This window comes from Sus scrofa, chromosome 4, assembly GCF_054392235.1.
Source record: "Sus scrofa isolate SSC_HxYL_T2T_F1_AM1 chromosome 4, Sscrofa_HxYL_maternal_Yorkshire_Landrace_v2.0, whole genome shotgun sequence".
Lineage (NCBI taxonomy): Eukaryota > Metazoa > Chordata > Mammalia > Artiodactyla > Suidae > Sus > Sus scrofa.
Window position 1 is genome coordinate 102,422,717 of NC_139386.1, and position 18,094 is coordinate 102,440,810.

General features: G+C 52.3%; 1 protein-coding gene across 6 annotated transcripts in view; it reads left to right on the top strand.

The window, feature by feature from the left end:
- SELENBP1 (selenium binding protein 1) overlaps window positions 1-16,037 on the top strand; it is a 45,029-nt gene extending 28,992 nt beyond the window's left edge. For 3 of the 6 annotated variants that reach the window (XM_085023065.1, XM_013997151.3, XM_085023066.1), the window contains 12 exons: window positions 1,853-1,951; window positions 10,287-10,343; window positions 10,443-10,555; window positions 10,836-11,021; window positions 11,663-11,783; window positions 13,186-13,368; window positions 13,652-13,830; window positions 14,496-14,574; window positions 14,671-14,792; window positions 15,073-15,165; window positions 15,317-15,435; window positions 15,626-16,037. In XM_085023065.1, coding sequence (XP_084879191.1) covers window positions 10,337-10,343; window positions 10,443-10,555; window positions 10,836-11,021; window positions 11,663-11,783; window positions 13,186-13,368; window positions 13,652-13,830; window positions 14,496-14,574; window positions 14,671-14,792; window positions 15,073-15,165; window positions 15,317-15,435; window positions 15,626-15,788 — 1,365 coding nt within the window. In that variant the 5' untranslated portion in view covers window positions 1,853-1,951; window positions 10,287-10,336 and the 3' untranslated portion in view covers window positions 15,789-16,037. Of the gene's footprint in view, window positions 1-1,852; window positions 1,952-7,512; window positions 7,587-9,425; window positions 9,553-10,286; window positions 10,556-10,835; window positions 11,022-11,662; window positions 11,784-13,185; window positions 13,369-13,651; window positions 13,831-14,495; window positions 14,575-14,670; window positions 14,793-15,072; window positions 15,166-15,316; window positions 15,436-15,625 lie in introns of those variants that run through there. The other 3 variants (XM_001929643.6, XM_021089863.2, XM_013997150.3) reach the window with 3 other exon arrangements.
- The last annotated feature ends 2,057 nt before the right edge of the window (window positions 16,038-18,094 follow it).

Below are 18,094 nucleotides of genomic sequence, written 5' to 3' on the forward strand. Positions count from 1 at the left end.
AGCCTTAGTAGAGAAACCGTGACTCAGGAATATGACTCCAGGGAACAAAGGTCCTGCCAGCCTCAAGTAGAAGGGCTTTTATTTTCCTTTGCACATTTTATTTACAGCATTGCAACATGTCCAAAATGAAGGCTTGATTAGGGGTTTTGATGGCTTAATTTGGGCCATTAACCAAAACTGATGCAATTTTTTCTTCCCAAGCTCTTAGCTGAAAGTGTGCAGGCCAAGAGGGCCTTTGTAAAAGTGGAGATTATTGCATTGAAGCCATTTTATGGCTCCTGTCTCAGCGCTTCCAGAGCCAGGCCTGGCACAGGAGGAAGGCACAGGGAGGGGGCTGGGGAGGTGTGGTGACCAACTTTCACCTGTGTCCCTATAACCAATGTTACCTTTTCTAGACTACTACATAATTGGCTTTCAAACCCACCTCACCTTTTCTTCTAGTAGATTAGATATGTAACAAGACACATAACTTCTGTTTTAGTCAGACTCTTCGTTTAAACAGAAAATCAAGTCTTCAGTAAGTAGAGGTTAAAGAGATTAGATTATAAGGGATTGAAAAGATTTATTGAGAAAGTCAATTGAAAGTTATGGACAGGAATTCCTGTTGTGCCTCAGCAGGTTAAGAACCCAACTAGTATTGGAGTTCCCGTCATGGCTCAGTGGTTAACGAATCTAATTAGGAACCATGAGGCTGCGGGTTCGATCCCTGGCCTTGCTCAGTGGGTTAAGGATCTGGCGTTGCCGTGAGCTGTGGTGTGCATCGCAGACGCAGCTCAGATCCTGGCTCTGGTGTAGGTGGGTGGCTACAGCTCCAGTATGACCCCTAGCCTGGGAACCTCCATATGCCAGGGGAGCGGCCCTAGAAAAGGCAAAAAGACAAAAACAAAAAAAAAAACCCCAACTAGTATCCATAAGGATTTGGGTTTAATCCCTGGCCTGGCTCAGTGGATTAAGGATCCGGCGTGGCCGTGAGCTGTGGAGTGGGTCCCAGATGCAGCTCGGATCCCACATTGCTGTGGTTGTGGTGTAGGCCGGAAGCTGCTGCTCCAATTGGACTCCTAGCCTGGGAACTTCCATATGCTGTAGGTGCAGCCTTAAGAAGAAAAAAAAGGTCTACCCATAACAAATGCTGGAGAGGGTGTGGAGAAAAGGCAGCCCTCCTACACTGTTGGTGGGAAAGTAAATTGTGTGCAGCCACTATAGAAAACAGTATGGAGGTTTCTCAGAAAACTAAAAGTAGAAATACCATATGATCCAGCAGTCTCACTCCTGGGCATATATGTGAACAAAACTTTCATTCCAAAAGATACTTGCACCCCTATGTTCATAGCAGAACTATGCACAATAGCCAAGACGTGCAAACAACCTAAATGTCCGTCAACAGATGAATGAATTCAGAAGAAGTGGTGCATATATAGACAATGGAATACTACTCAGCCATGAAGAAGAACAAGATAGGCATTCCCATTGTGGCTCAGCAGGTTAAGAATATGACTGTCCATAAGGATGTTTGTTCGATCCCTGCCCCAGGAACTTCTACATGTCCCATGGCACAGCCAAAACAAATAAACTAACAAAAAAACCAAGCTAGAGGGAGGCTGGGAGGTATCATTGAAACAAGATGGATTATGAGCTGATTTTTACTGAAGGTGGATGGTGTACCTGCGGGTTCATGATACCATTTGCTCTATGTACTTATTGAAATTTTCCAGAGAGAAAGAGAGAAAGCTATCTCCCTCTTTCACTTTCTAGTCTTCTCTCTCAAGAGATAGGGATAAAAGAGTTAATATGGTAATGATTGCTTTTTAAACACTTTCTTTCCCCTCTTGAAGTGTCTCCCTTGTTCTTACAGTGGTCGCTTCTCAGCACTGCCCACCACGAGGATGCTTCTGACCACCCTGCAAAGGTACTGGCAGCCTGACACGCCAGAGGTGATCCCTGTAGCCCAGAGGTGAGACGTGGCGAAGTCTTGACATCACAGGACAGTCGGGAGGGAGGGTATCTCTGAGTGGATTGGAGGTGAGGAGGAAGCCTTAGCAGAGGGCACTGTTGTAGTTTTCTTTATTTCTCTTCTCTGAGCTTCGGTGTTGCTCTGAGCTGCCGGCTCTGAACTCAGCACAGTTCAGAGATGGGGAGGTGCTGTGAGAAGAGCATGAGCAGCTGGATGAATTAGGAAACTGTTTCTTTAATGCGAGGTGAAGAAAGAAGCTACTTACCTCTCCAGGCTGAGCTGGTTGCTAGTGTGCAGCGCCTGGCCTGGCACCAGTCACACCTAGTGACAGGTTCTCAGTAAACGCCACTCTCTTCCTCTGAGGGCGTGGAGTTGGTCTCTTAAAACAAGGGGAAATGAGCAGGACAGGGCTCAGAAACTCTATGCTCACTAAAACCTCAACCTGTACAGCCAGTCGAGCTTCAGGCCACCATCAGCTGCTACCTTATGCGCTGTGGGCAGTTTGTATTTTAGTTTGTTTATGCTGTTCCTTTGCGCACAAATCTGTACCTTTATATACCAAACAACCCTATGCAGTGTACTCCCAATCACCCTTACATCATCTTCCTTCCTAGCACTTATGTGAAATGATCTTATTTATTTATACTTTTGCTTGGTTATTGGCTGTCTTTCTTAGAATGTCATCTCTATAATGGCAGAAGCTTTGTCTCTTTTTTTGGCCCTGTCTGCCTCATGTGGAAATTCTCAAGCCAGGGATCGTATCCAAGCCATAGCAGTGACAATACCGGACCCTTAACCCACAGAGGCACCAGGGAACTCCCCAGAAATTTTGTCTTGTTCACCACTTTGCTAAAACATACATGCTCCAGGAATGTCTGTGGAGTGCGAGATTGAAAGAATGAATGAATAACCGTGCACATGTGTGTCTTCCAAAGGAGAGGGCCCGCAGGTTGGTGGCACAGCTGCTGGGTAAAGGGCCCAGGGCCCATCCTTCTCCCAGCATGGGCTCCCAGTGTCTCTGATCTATATTGCACCAATCTTCCACCCTGCTTTTCTCTCTTTCTCTCTCTCTCTATTGTTTTGTTTTGTTTTAATACCTTTATTTGGGGTCTGATTATAAAAGTAATACATGCTCGTTAGCGGGTGCGGCCCTAGAAAAGGCAATAAGACAGAAAAGAAAAAAATGGAAAATCACTCCTTCCTTCCACTGCCTCTCTCCAAAAGTAAGCACGGCTGGCCCTCAGATGTATACCCTCCCAATCTTTCTCGAAGCACAGGGTGTCTCCACCACTCCCCCCACCTCCATCACCAGTAATGCTGCTCCAGGCAGGAGGCATCTGCTTCTTGACTCTGTTCCCCCTTTCAGAGAAAAAAAAATTCCTCTCTCCAGAGACTTCCAAGAAACAAAACACCACTGCTTTGTACATTCCTTCTGGTTTTTCTGCTCCCCACCCTCCCCCTCCTGAAACCAAATAAAGCAAAACAAAATACGTAAAGACAAAGAGTGATTAGAAAAACTCTGAGCGCCAGAGTCAGGCAGATCCAGATGGAAATCCTGTTCCATCATCTCTCAGTGGCCTTGGCCCTCTCTGAGCCTCAATTTCTTCATCAGTGAAAGGATGATTTACCTACAAGATGGGGTTCATCAGGGTGCTGCAGGCAAGGGCTACTGAGTGGGAGGTGGTTTCAAGAGTTAATTTTTTCTCTCTCCTTAATGTCACTTCCAGCAGACTTTGATCGCTTTCCTGTCATTTTTTGTTTTGCTAGAGATGAAGAACAGCCTTGGGGTTGTTTTGTTTGTTTGTTTGTTTGTTTGTTTTGGTTTTTAGGGCTGCACTTGCAGCATTTGGAGGTTCCCAGGCTAGGGGTCTAATTGGAGCTGTAGCTGCCGGCCTAAAACCACAGCCACAGCAACATGGGATCCAAGATGCGTCTGCAATCTACACCACAGCTCAGGGCAACGCCGAATCCTTAACCCACTGAGTGAGGCCAGGGATCGAACCTACAACCTCATGATTCCTAGTCAGATTTGTTTCTGCTGCACCACAATGGGAATTCCTTGGTTGGTTTTTTTTTTTAAACATATCAAGTTCTTCTAAGAGACTCTGACTTCATCATCTCATTTGTCTCTTCTTTTCACTTCTTTTCCCCACTTTCCCATTTCCCCATCAATAGTCTCAAGACCTGTTTAAAGAGGCCCACAGAAATTGGGCTGAGGGTGGAAAAAAAAAGAGGGGAACCAGCAGAGCCCGGCACCATCTGTGTGCAGCTGCTATTCTAGGACCCCCTGTGGCCACAAAAATCACTTCCTGTTTGTGGAGGCTGGAGCCAAAGCTCAACAGCGGTTACGCAATCGCCTGGCTGTCCAGCTATCAACCAGATAACCTATTGCCTGTAGTACTTACTATGCTCCTTTGGGGCTTGTAACAACAGGATTGTTGCCACACCAACCCTGCTGGCCTTCCCAGACACCCTATGCTTCAGGCAGTGGTGGGGGCACCCAGTTTGGGATGGTCTCCGGCTAGGAAGGGGCAGGGCAGATAGGGAGGGAGCCCCAAAATTCCTGAGAAACAACATTGGAGATGTTCAGGAGCCCCGTGCCAACTGGGGTGCAGGTCTCCACCTTGGAAGCCCAAGCCCTGTCAGTGCCAAAAGAAACAAATACACCAGGAGCCCTTCTCAGTTACCAGCCTGAACCCTGGCCCTGGACAGCCTCCACCCACAGCCCGGATTGGGACAGTTTTCTCTGACCACCTTGCAGGCTCTGGAGCGAGCATTCTGGGACAAAGCCACAGGAAGTGGTCAGGGGTGCCAAGGCGGGGCCGCAGAGACCCGCCAGGTCAGAGCCATGGGGCATGAAGGATCTTGCAGCCAGTGACAGACTCTGGAACAGTGAAATAACAGCTTCCTTGAAGTTAATGAACTTAAGAATTTTTGGTAAGAGGGTGGGATGGGGTTTCTCTCTTTCAGATCTTGGATTTGGGCTGCCCCCAGCCAAAAAATGGGAGAGTGGAGAGGAGGTAGGAGACAGAGACCTCAGGCAGAGGATGGTTCACAGCGAGGATGGAGAAGGAGGAAAGAGCCAAGAGGAGTTGAGCGGCACTGGGGACGAGGGCCTGAGGGCGGCCCCCTGCCCTGGGCAGCCACAGGGCATCTTCCTTTGTGGGCAGTGATCCCTCACCAGGGAACCCGGAGGACAGACACCCATCACACCAAAGCCCAGTTTGGCTCTCCCCACCCCCACGCTGGTTTGTAAGCCTCGTGGCTCCTTTCTCCGGGCAGGCTCAAACCCAAACTCTGTCCCTTTCACTATCCAATAAAAACGTCACCCCAGAGCTTTCATCCAAGGAGATGAAAGCGGTTTTTGTAGACCAGAGTCAGTAGGTTCCAAGAAGAGTGGGGCAGATGTTACCCTGGTCAGGTGGCCAACTTTGAGGAAAGAAAGGAGCCCTCAGCTTCAAAATGGAGAGCAATCTATGTGGGTTGCTTTGTCCAGCTCACTAAGGCCTGGCTTCCCTGAATGAAGGCAGCCCTAGAGAGAGTTAAGGGATCAGGCCTCAACTCCCCATCAGTTCTTCAGCAAGTAGCTGTCATTTGGCCCCCTATATTAGCAGGCTCAGCAGCCCTGGCAGTTTCGGAGTCCTCTAGCTGGAGGACTCTTTCCTGGATAGATGGAGCCCCTGAGAGCTTTATGACCAGTTGCTTTCAGCTAGGGACAGTGGCATCATGCTGGACTGTCCCTGGGCCCTAGTAACCTGCCTGGAGCTGTTGAGGCACCAGGCTGGGAGATGAGGGGGAGGCACCCCACTTTCACCTTCCAAGTTTTATGAGGGTAATAATGGGCACTGCCAACTTGCCCTCCACTTCAAAGCCCAAGAGGAATGAATGAGTCTGGGGAAGGTGGAACCTGGACATACAACCTGTCAGGGCAGCTGTGGAGGGAAGACATGGGTGAATCTTGGGACGAGTGGGACTGTACCTTTTGGTTTTTTTTGTTTTGTTTTGTTTTTTGTCTTTTTTTGCCATTTTCTTGGGCCGCTCCCGCGGCATGTGGAGGTTCCCAGGCTAGGGGTCGAATCGGAGCTGTAGCCGCCAGCCTACGCCAGAGCCACAGCAACACTGGATCCGAGCCGCGTCTGCAACCTACACCACAGCTCACGGCAACGCCGGATCGTTAACCCACTGAGCAAGGCCAGGGATCGAACCTGCAACCTCATGGTTCCTAGTCGGGTTCGTTAACCACTGCGCCACAACGGGAACTCCGGACTGTGCCTTTTGGAACATGGATGTCTGGCATGTGAAGGCAATCTTAGGAGAGAGCGGATCCTGGCTATGGATAGAGGAGCAAATGGGCCCACAGCTGGGTGCCCCGAAATGCCAAGAGATGAGCAGGGATGAGCATTTCGAGACCCCGAAACTTGGAGTTCCCTGGCGACCTAGTAGTTAAGGACTAGGGGTTGTCACTGCTGTGGCACAGGTTCGATCCCTGGCCCCCAAAATTCGACATTCTGTGGGCACAGCCAAAAAACAAATAAATAGGGAGTTCCGTTGTGGCTCAGTGGTGACCAACCTGACTAGTATCCGTGAGGACGAGGGTTTGATCCCTGGCCTCAGTCAGTTGGTTAAGGATCTGGTGTTGGTGTGAGCTGCAGTGTAGGTCACAGACACAGCTCAGATCTAGCACTGCTGTGGCTGTGGCTTAGTCTGGCAGCTACAGTTCCAATTCGACCCCTAGCCTGGGAACTTCCGTGTGCCTTGGGTGCGGCCTTAAAAAGACAAAAATAGGAGTGCCTGCTGTGGCACAGAGGAAATGAATCTGACTAGGATCCATGAGGACACAGGTTCGATCCCTGGCCTCACTCAGTGGGTTAATTATCCGGCATTGCCGTGAGCTGTGGTGTAGGTCGAAGATGTGGCTCGGATTTGGTGTTGCTGTGGCTGTGGTGTAGGCTGGCAGCTATAGCTGCGATTCGACCCCTAGCCTGGGAGCCTCCATATGCTGCGGGTGTGGCCCCAAAGTAGCAAAAAAAAAAAAAAAAGAAGATGACAAAAATTAATTACATAAATAAAATTTTAAAAATGAAAATAAAGTTAAAAAAGAAACCCAGGAACTAGTGCATCCACATCCTCACACACACACACAAAGGCACATATTCATGTATCCCTACACAGGCATAAATATTCCAGCAGGCACACATATACATACACAAGTACAGATTTTTACACACCAGCACCTTCAGCAGGCACATGGACACAGCTACACTCATGCAGGAGCATGGGTAAAAATACATACACAGGCAACACACAGGTATACAGGAGCAAGCACATGCCCAGACCCACTCTGCTAAAGAGAAGCAGGCACAGGCACAGCGCACATGTGCACGCGCACTCACGCTTGAAGACACACAAACACAGCCAGTTACTCACACACAAGGCCATTTGAGACCGTCCAGGCCAGCTGCTCTTTGTTATTCATGTGGAGCTGCGAGGTCAGGCCCTCCCCCTGCCCCGCCCACCCGCAAGAGGTTGTATAAGTTCCCTCCCTTTGCCCCTTCCCGGGCACAGCCTGCCTCTGACACCTGCGCGACTTTCGTCTCTGCCCACTCCTGATAAAGCGCACCAGCGAGCAGCATGGGTAAGGAGGGGGGCTTCTGACAACGTGCGTTGCCCACCCCTGGTCCGCCCCACAGGAAGTGACAGAGAAGCTGGAGAGAGAGCCGGAGAGAGGAGAGAAAGGAGGGTTCTGGGCTCCACCATGCCCACCCCACCCCCATCCCTGCATTTCCCACTTTAGCCAGCATTTCTGGAGGCATCTGGGACAGAAGGGAGAAGGACTGCTGGGACCGGTGACCATGGGCCCCCAGCCAGCTCCCTTGGCTGCAGCCTGGGGCCAGGGGACCTTTCTGCAGCTGAGAAAATAAGGCTGGGATACTTAGGAGGAAATCTATGTCTCTGTCACCACAGAAGACAGACAATCCTGATTTCAGCCCTGGGGGCCATCTTTTTCCTGCAGGGAGTAGGGAACGTAGGCCTTCAGTGGCCAGGTCACTCATTAGCCCCCTGCCCCACCAGTCACTCTGGGAGTGAAACCCAAGAGCCCCCACTCTCACTGGGGGCCTGTTTCCGTGCCTCCCCTGCTCAGTTCCCAAAGTCCTCCTATTCCTCCACCCATGGGCTCCTGGATGTCAGGCTGAGGAGGAGTTTGGGTCTGGTTGGAAGTATTGGGATCTCGCCCTTTTGGATCTGGCTCTTTCCTGGGCTGGCCCAACATTCAGCAGCCAGCCTGGCCTTGGGAAGACACAGGGCACTTTCCCTGTGTTCATCTCATACCCAGAGATATTCAGAGATCTTGCCTGAGATGCTGAAGACAGGGGAGATGTTCTCCAGAAAGAGGACTCATGCTCGGTGGGGCCTGAGTGGCTCCCAGGGCCTGACCCTGACTCTGAGAAATGCTGTGGGGGATGGAGCGGCTGGGATCAGGAATGGCCAGAGGGTGCTGACGGGCGGGTGGACCGCCTTCACGCACCCTCCATACCATCTCTCTCAGTCTCTCTAGGGCTTCGCAGTTTTTGTTTTTCTATTTTTTCTTTTTACAGCTGCACTTGCGGCATATGGAAGTTCCCAGGCTTGGGGTTGAGGTGCGCTGCGGCCACAAGCCATAGCCACAGCCACAGCCACAGCCACAGCCACACCGGATCTGGGCTGCATCCAAGGACCTACACCACAGCTCACGGCAACACCAGATCCTTAACCCACTGAGCGAGACCAGGGATCTAACCCACATCCTCACAGAGACAACCTCAGGTCTTTAACCCACCGAGCCACAATAGGCACTCCTGCTTTGCAGTTTTCTTAGCTCCCTCTTGATGTCTTGAGTTTTGGATCCCCTCCTGTTCTGTGTCTGGCACGCTCCTTCCCCTCCCCCTCCCCCCTGACACAGCTTATTTGTGTGGCAGAAAAAGTCTTTATTCCTTTGGGCTGGACCTCACCCCGTTCCACCCTACCCCACCCCCAGCCCTCTCTCTGGGCACCAAGCACTGGGATTTTTGTCTCAGCCCTACCCGTGTTTATATGACACATTTACAAAAGTGTTTCTGAATGTTTTGTCTTATTTGGCCTTCATAGTCACTTAGAGAAGAAGATAGGATATTATTACCCCCTTTTAGGCAAACGAAGAGGGGAAAATGGGGAGAGTAAATGTCAAAACTGAAGCTTAAATACGTTTCTGGACTCTAAAATGCCGTTTGCCGCCTCTCAGCCTCCTAAGTCACTTGGCTGCTGCAAGTAGGGGGACCTGGCTCCCTGGCTGAGGGCCTGAGCCCAGGCTCCAGTGGAGGCTCAACTCTGGGCCAGTAGCCAGACTGGCCACGGGACCAGGCAGGGAGGCAGTATCCAGTCCTGTGAACTCCACTCCGGGATTTCTTTCGGCCTGCAGCTCCCTCTGTGTTTATTCCTCAGCCCTTCGTCCTGGTTTGGACTCAGACCCTGAGGCTTAATGCCTGGTGGCAGCCTTCCTTCTCTGTGGCTGACTTTGGTTCCTGACTTTGTGGCTTCTCTTGCCAGACTTCAGGGGACAAGGAGAGCCACTTCCTACAACTCTGGTGGGTGGGCCTCTGAGCTCTCCAGAGCTGGGCCAAACACCTTGCTTTACAGATAAAGGAAGTAGATGGGGTCACCCTGGGTGGGCCCTGGGTAGAAACTGGTTTAAGGACATGCAGCCAGTATCAGTCCTGCAGCCTTGAACTTCAGCCTCCTATCCCTTACCAGAACCTTGATTATGTAACCCAGGATCTGGCCAGCAGCCTGGGGTCATGACCCAGAGGGGAGGGAAGCAGGAAGTGTCCCAGGTCCTGGTTAGACGCCTTTCAGTGAAAGGAGGGGCAGGGACACCACCCTCGCTCCCAAGGGCTGTTCTTCAAGAAGCCAGGGTTTCCCGGCTCCTACCAGGCAAGCACAAAGCTCTGCGTCTCATAAAAGTCCGTTGTGTGCCGTTCGTCTTACCCTCTCTTTACAGATGACATGGAAACCGAGGCCAGGGAAGTTAGGTGATTTGCCCAAGCTCCCATGGCTAGTCAGTGACCAGCTGGGCTTGGCACCCCAGTCAGTGTCAAAACCACTGCACCACACAGCCTCCCCTGCACCCACCTTCCTCCTGCTTGAGTGTCTGTGCACCTTCAGGTCCTATCTCTGCAGCTCTTCCTGCCACACCCACCCACCCACGCACTCATCAGGGTTTTGGGGGTCTGGAGGGGACCTGGGACAGTGCCCCTTGGGCAGGGGCAGGGGCAGGGCACCCTCCAGAGCATGGTCCCAACATGCCCCATTGTTTTCACAGCTACCAAATGTGGGAAGTGTGGACCTGGCTACCCTACCCCCCTGGAGGCCATGAAAGGTAAGTTCGAGAAGACAGATCCAGCATCCCCCGGAAGGGAAGTAGGCAAGCCATTGCTGGCACGTCCTGCACCCCGACTGCCTGCCCTCTACCCTCCAGGACCCAGGGAGGAGATTGTCTACCTGCCCTGCATTTACCGAAACACAAGCACCGAGGCCCCGGATTATCTGGCCACTGTGGATGTTGACCCTAAGTCTCCCCAGTATTGCCAGGTGAGGTGAGGCCTGGTCACCAGGGGACCCCTGAGACTCCCTCCTCTAGCCCTGGACCCGGCAATGCTCTTCCGCGGCTCTATCCTTCTTTGCCCTCTCTGGGTATGGTCGTTCAGGTTGTTCACTGCACAAGGCTACTCCCCCCATGTGCAAGGTCAGTGCTGAAATCAAGTGTGTGCCACACTGCCAAGCTGAAGTGGGTCCAGGGGGCCCCTTTGCCAAAAGCACACAGAGGCATGCTCTGGGTGAGTACCACTCCCTGCCCCCTCTCCTGTTTTAGGTCATCCACCGGCTGCCCATGCCCAACATGAAGGACGAGCTGCATCACTCAGGATGGAACACCTGCAGCAGCTGCTTCGGAGACAGCACCAAGTCACGCACCAAGCTGATGCTGCCCTGCCTCATCTCCTCCCGAATTTATGTGGTGGACGTGGGCACCGAACCCCGTGCCCCAAAGCTGCACAAGGCACGTCCTCCACCCTAGCCAGCTTAGGGCCCCCAGTGTGCCCACCAGCCCAAAGCAGCTGCCTCCAGCTCTTAAGCAGGGTCTGGGCTCAGCAGCACAGAGTGGGGCTAGGCTTTGGAGGAGAGTTACCCATGTGCTGGGTCGTTACCACCCAGGGGCACCGGAGGGGAGCGAGGAGGCTCTTCTCTTTTACTCTGAGCTGAAGAAGAAGCCATTTCCTCCCCAGCCAGTTAGGAGCCCAGGGCTTCCCTTAGGCGAGAGTCTCTAGTCCTTCCTTTCAATGTTCTGCTGAGGGCCCTTTTTGTGCCAGGCCCTTACTGCTTGCTGCTGATGATACAAAGTTGACACTGGCATTCTCCCAGCCTGGGAGGAGCTTATGGTCTCAAAGGGCTGAGAGTGCCCTCAAGACAGGCAGAGCGACAGAAATCTGTGCTTTCTAGCAGTCCCTCTGACTCTCCCCTGCTGCTCTGCAGAAGTTACCAGTTTGAATCTCTGCCAAATTCCTGCCGGGAAAATTGCGTCCATGTTCCGAAGGAATAGAGGCCAGGATAGCAGATAGAAGTGTGGGAGTGGAGGAGGAAGAAGCGGGGACACCTGGCCCTGTTAGTTAGATTCTGACGCCATTCCTTCCCCCTCTCCAGGTCATCGAGCCCCAGGACATCCATGCCAAGTGTGACCTGGGCTACCTACACACCAGCCACTGCCTGGCCAGTGGGGAGGTGATGATCAGTGCCCTGGGAGATCCCAAGGGCAATGGCAAAGGTACCGGCCGGCACTGTAGGCACATCTGTGAGGGAAGTAGATCCCAAGCTGGGGAAGGGATGGAATGACCTACCAGACAGAACCAGAGGGTGGGGTCTCACCCAGTATTCAAACCATAGTCAAGTAACATTAGTTGTTTCAGTTATTTTTATGACGATGAGCCTCGAATGATGAATTCAATTATAATTTATAGTCAGAAATATCTGCCATGGGGCAAGCACAGACATGGCCCCAGAAAACACACACATTTAATTTCAGCCTTCATGAATTCATAAGCAAATCTCAGAGTCCTGGGGATCCTTGATTGTCGCAGCAGCTTTCTCATTTATGGTATGATCAGAGCTTTCACCTAAAATGTCCCCTGTGTGTAGACACAGCCTATGAGAAAGGTGCTGCTGTGAGTCCCATTTTACAGATTAGGCAGCCGAGGGCACAGACCAATTAAGTAACTTACCCAAAGTCAACCAGCTTTTAAGTTGTAGAGCTGGAATTCAAACCCAGCAGTATGGCTCCAGAATCTAGGTCCTGGTCACCACACTGTGCTGCCTCTCTCCAAGCCTTACCTGTTTCACCAGAACTCGCCGTCCAAGGGCTTGGAGTGAAATATCAGTTCGAGGAGTCCAGTTAAGGTTACTGCCTTAGACTCTATTTAACTGCTCTTTTCAGGAGATGGGATGCATGGTACTCCTAGATTTAATAACACAGGAGTAAATATCTGTTTTTGCAAAGAAGTGGCAAGGGGAAAAAATATTGGGTATTCATGCTAAATTATGAATAAATATATATACTCTCTTAAAAAAATGTAGGGAGTTCCTGTTGTGGTGCAGCAGAAATGAATCCAACTAGGAACCATGAAGTTGCAGGTTCGGTCCCTGCCCTTGCTCAGTGGGTTAACGATCCGGTGTTGCCATGAGCTGTGGTGTAGGTCGCAGATGTGGCTCGGATCCTGTGTTGCTGTGGCTCTGGCGTAGGCCGGCGGCTACAGCTCCGATTCGACCCCTAGCCTGGGAACCTCCATATGCCTCAGGTGCAGCCCTAAAAAGACAAAAGACAAAAAGAAACATAGTGAGCAGAATGGAGCTTAGACTCTGGCAGGAATCCTACGCTGAAAGTGGGAGGCTGTGCAAGAGCAACCTAGTGGATAGAGTCCCAGAAGATCTTGACTCAGGGGAGGAAAATTTTACCCTGTTATCCAGGAGAGGGATGAAGTTGATGGGAGGAAGGGGTGCCCATCAGGTGTCCAGATTTAAGGAGCTCCTGAATTTAAGGAGCTGGCAAACCCAATGGGAGGAGGGGCACCAGGCAACGGCTTGGAGCCCCTCGGACAGGCCTGGGGGTGCCAGCTGGGTGCAGGTTGGTCTCCACTACCTCTACCTGCCATCCTGCTTCCTTCCCTGCTCAGGGGGGTTTGTGCTGCTGGATGGAGAGACCTTTGAGGTGAAGGGGACATGGGAGAGGCCTGGAGGTGCTGCTCCCTTGGGCTATGACTTCTGGTACCAGCCTCGACACAATGTCATGATCAGCACCGAATGGGCGGCTCCCAATGTCTTACGAGATGGCTTCAACCCCGCTGACGTACAGGCAGGTGAGAGTCCACCTCCCCACTCGTGGGCTGGCAGGAGCCTGGTCACACAAACCCCTGCTTTCTGCTCCAAGCCCCCACTCCCCAGCCCTTTTCCTTCCCTGGTGTGGACCCCAGATTCTTGGGGTGATGGTACAGAATGGGCTGAGTGCTCTGACTTGCTCAAGCATCCTTCTGATCCCTTCACCCCATTTTCCAACCTTCCACCCTGGGCTGTGCCCCAGCCTCTGCCCATGCCCTCCTGCCCTGATCCTGATCCCATCTTCTGGTCTCATCTCCACACCAGGGCTGTATGGGAGCTGCTTACACGTGTGGGACTGGCAGCGCCACGAGATGGTGCAGACCCTGCATCTGCAGGATGGGCTCATCCCCCTGGAGATCCGATTCCTGCACAACCCGGCCGCTTCCCAGGGCTTCGTAGGCTGTGCCCTGGGCTCCAACATCCAGCGCTTCTACAAGAATGAGGTGCCATGTGCTCTGGCCCTCTCCTCTCAGCAGTCCTGTTATGCTCTGCTACAGGAGCGCCCGTGGCCACGATGCCCCCTTCTCCCTTGGAGTGGCCCAGGCCCTCTTTCCTGGTTCCACCAGCCCAAACTTCCCAGAAATCAAAAACAAGACCACCTGGAGTTCCTGAGGTGGTGGTGCAGTGGGTTGATGATCCAACTGGTCTCTGTGGAGGCATGGGTTTGATCCCTGGCGGCGCAGTAGGTTAAGAATCTGGCATTACTGCAGCTGTGGCTTAAGTCACAGCTCTGGCTCAGATTCAGTCCCTGGCCTGGGAACTTCCATATGCTGTAGGGGCACCCTATAGAGAAAAAAAAAAAAAAAAAAAAGAGACCACTTGCCCTGCCTCTCTTCTCTTAGTAGGCTAGTTTCTCCCTAAACCCTAACTGGCCATATTTATTCATTCATTTGAAAAATGTTTAGTGAGCTTCTACATTAGGCACTGTGCTAGGTGCTGGGAATGCAGTGGTCAAGTAGACATGATCCCTGCCTTAAGGGGTTTGCATGGGAGTGAGAGCCGAGTGGCCAGAAGGTCCTGTATCTGCTGTCTCCCTGGAGTAAGTGCTGATGTGACCACCACCCCTCAACTCTGACAACTCCCCTCCCTACCTCCTACCCCAATGCAGGGAGGTACTTGGTCGGTAGAGAAGGTGATCCAGGTGCCCCCCAAGAAAGTGAAGGGCTGGATGCTGCCTGAAATGCCAAGTGAGTGCTCAGGGCAGTGTGGGCATCAGAAGGTTGAGTCTCAGCCTGAGGAACAAAAATCCTTAAAGCCTCTGAACCCCTCACCCCCACCCCTAGGCCTCATCACTGACATCCTGCTGTCCCTGGACGACCGCTTCCTCTACTTCAGCAACTGGCTGCACGGGGATCTGCGACAGTATGACATCTCCGACCCAAAGAGGCCCCGCCTCACAGGACAGGTGGGGTCCCAGCAGGAGGAGGCGGGCAGAGGGGAGGAGTAGAAATCTGGCCGTGAGGTAGAGGGTACGAGGTGGCTGGGGGATGATAAGGGAGGTGCGGGAAAATCAGGGGTGGGTGTGGAGGGCGGGTTCAGGCCAGAGCCATGGGATCCACGGTTAAATGTGGGGAATGGGAGGGAGTGAGGGGCTCCCGGCTGGGGCAAGCTGCTCCTCCTGCCAGGTCCTCACCTCCCACCATTGTCCTCCCTTTATGCTCCCCCCACCCCCCCGCCCCACTCAGCTCTTCCTCGGGGGCAGCATTGTTAAGGGTGGCCCCGTGCAAGTGTTGGAGGACCAGGAGCTAAAATCCCAGCCAGAGCCCCTGGTGGTCAAGGTGAGGATGGGCCCCTCAGATCCCCCGCTGGAGAAGTATGAGGGAGGGGGCTGGGCTGCATCCAAGCCCACTCTTGGGATTTGGCTGGTGCCCGCGGGCCCCTCCTAGGATCTGTCTGTATCCCTGGGGTCTGACCCCTGGTTTTCCCAAGGGGAAACGAGTAGCCGGAGGCCCTCAGATGATCCAGCTCAGCCTGGATGGCAAGCGTCTCTATGTTACCACGTCGCTGTACAGTGCCTGGGACAAGCAGTTTTACCCCGATCTCATCAGGTAAGAAAGAAGCAGGCAGCCCGAGCTCACCTCCCAGCCCTCCTCTCCCAGAGGGGTCTGGCTTTCGGAAGACTCCCTGGTCACCTCACCCCGACCCCCCCTTACCACATGCTGCTCCTTCCTCAGACCCCCCTCCCCCTGCACTTACCTAGTTCTGACCTCTTTCTTCTTCCCTCCCTGTTTCCACCAGGGAAGGCTCTGTGATGCTGCAGATCGATGTAGACACAGAGAAGGGAGGGCTGAAGTTGAACCCCAACTTCCTGGTGGACTTTGGGAAGGAGCCCCTTGGCCCAGCTCTGGCCCATGAGCTTCGCTACCCTGGGGGCGACTGCAGCTCTGACATATGGCTCTGAAGGCCACCCCTCCTAGCCCCCCTCCATGTTCTGAGCCATCCTTTCCGCAGGGACCTGGCCTCACTCTGCTCTCTTGCCCCACCCCTACTCCCGACCCTTGACAGCTTATCCTACTAAAGCCAGACTCAGGCTCTTGACATTCTTGAGCTGTGTCTCCATTTACCCGCCACTGTTTTGAGCTGCTCCCTGTGCTGTTTTTACATGAGTTCTTGGAAATTATTTCACCAAGAAATAAACCGGTGAACCTCTTCTGTGATCACCTTGCCTTTGGGGGCACTGGGCCTGTGACTCCTCTTCTGCTGACCCTTTGTATCTGGCACAGGAAAGTCCTGAAGAGGACCCGAGGGGTGAGGTGGTTATGACGACTAGTTCATGCCAGTGATTACAACATGCTGCTAACAATGTCAAAACCTCACTTTTATGGCCAGACAGAACCTGAAAATTTTGGAGGTGGGGAAAGCTGGTGGGGAGAGACTGTCAGTTGACATTGCTAAATTTTATTACTTTTAAAATTTGCGCTTTCTTTTAATAAACCTAAAATCTCACCCACCACCCCCAAGAGTATGTAACGTACCCCCCCACAAACACACACAGAAAATACCCTAGAGCCTTGACGTAGATGATGCAGTCCGTTCCCACTGCTGGTGACATTATGGGTGGACACACTGTGCTGGAGAGTTTACGTGTGTCACCTCCTACCTGGAAGAAGAAACATGATGGGGCAGGTAGGAGGGCTGGGTGAACCAACCCAACAGACCAGGCCCCGTTGGCATTCTTGTCTCCTCACCTGGAAGGTGTTTTAGAGCCTTGCCCGAATCAGAGGCATCTTGGAGTTCTCTGGTGCCTCAGCAGGTTAAGAATCAAACTAAGGATTTGGTGTTGTCACTGCTGTGGAGTGGGTTAGATTCTTGGCCTGGGAACTTCTGTGTGTGCGAGGCCAAACAAAAAGAAGAGAGAGAGAGAAGTGTCTCCTTTCTTTCTCTTTAGTTCTTTACAGGAATGGGATGGAAGTTTCAGGAACCCGAGAGACAGCAACCAAGCAGTCATTTATTGACTCCTTGATTCTCTACCCTAGACAGTACCAAGCAACAGGCAGGTATTACCCTACATCCACTTCAGTCTTCCACCAAAGTGCTTTTTTTGTTTTCTTGCCTCACCACAGCATCATGTGGAAGTTTCTGGTCTAGAGACTGAACCCATGCCACGGCAGTGACCCGAACTGCTGCAGTGACAACGCCGAATCCTTAGCCTGCTGTGCCACAAGGGAACTCCAAGTGTCTTTGTTCTAAACAATGGAGCAGTCTAGGACCCCCAAGATGGCCAGATCCCCTAAGAATGTATCACACTCTTTCCCTTTGAGGTTTTTGAACACGCTCCTTGAAACATCTACCTCACTCAGTTCCTGATTCCCTCTGCCAGCCTTACCTGCCATCCAGGCCAGGTTATCCTATCCCTGGGAAAGCTCCTTCCCCGGCTCCAGGTGAAGGGCCTCCTACACTTTACCTCAGCATGAACACGTGTCACATTGTATTGAAAATCCCTGCTTATTCCCAGCATGCGGCTTGGACATCAGCACCTAGTGTGCCTTGGTGAACCAGCAAAGTTAGAGGGAGCCTTTGGATTTACTCGGTCTTACCAGCAGTCTCTCCTAGGTTTCTACCCTGTCCTTTTCAGTAATCAAACTTCTTCAGAAAGAACTTGCCTGGGAGTTCCCATCATGGCTCAGTGGTTAATGAATCCGACTAGGAACCATGAGGTTGCGGGTTTGATCCCTAGGGCCTTGTTCAGTGGGTTAAGGATCCAGTGTTGCCGTTAGCTGTGGTGTAGGTCACAGACATGGCTCAGATCTGGCGTGGCTGTGGCTCTGGCATAGGCCGGCAGCTACAGTTCCGATTAGATCCTTAGCCTGGGAACCTCCACATGCCTCGGGTGTGGCCCTAGAAAAGACAGAAAGAAAAGAAAGAAAGAACTTGCCTGAGGATAACCACATAGTTGACAAGGGCAACTCCTTTATAAAATTCCAGCTAGTAAGACAGGAGCGCCAGCGTCAGGAGAAGACAATCCTGGTGAGTCACTGCCTGTCACCCCGAGGTGGTCAGGCCCCGGGGTCCAGGCCTGTGGGGGGTGGGTAGCCATCTGCTTCCCCAACATGTGAGGGCCTGTGGGAGTCAAGAGTCCACATCCTCTGGGACTCCAGGACATCTACTGCTTCCCAAAAACTGACACCCCCAATCCCGAAGCCCCCCAACCTTGACACAAAAATAAAACAAAAAAACAAATCAAACCAACAAACCAATAACAATGAC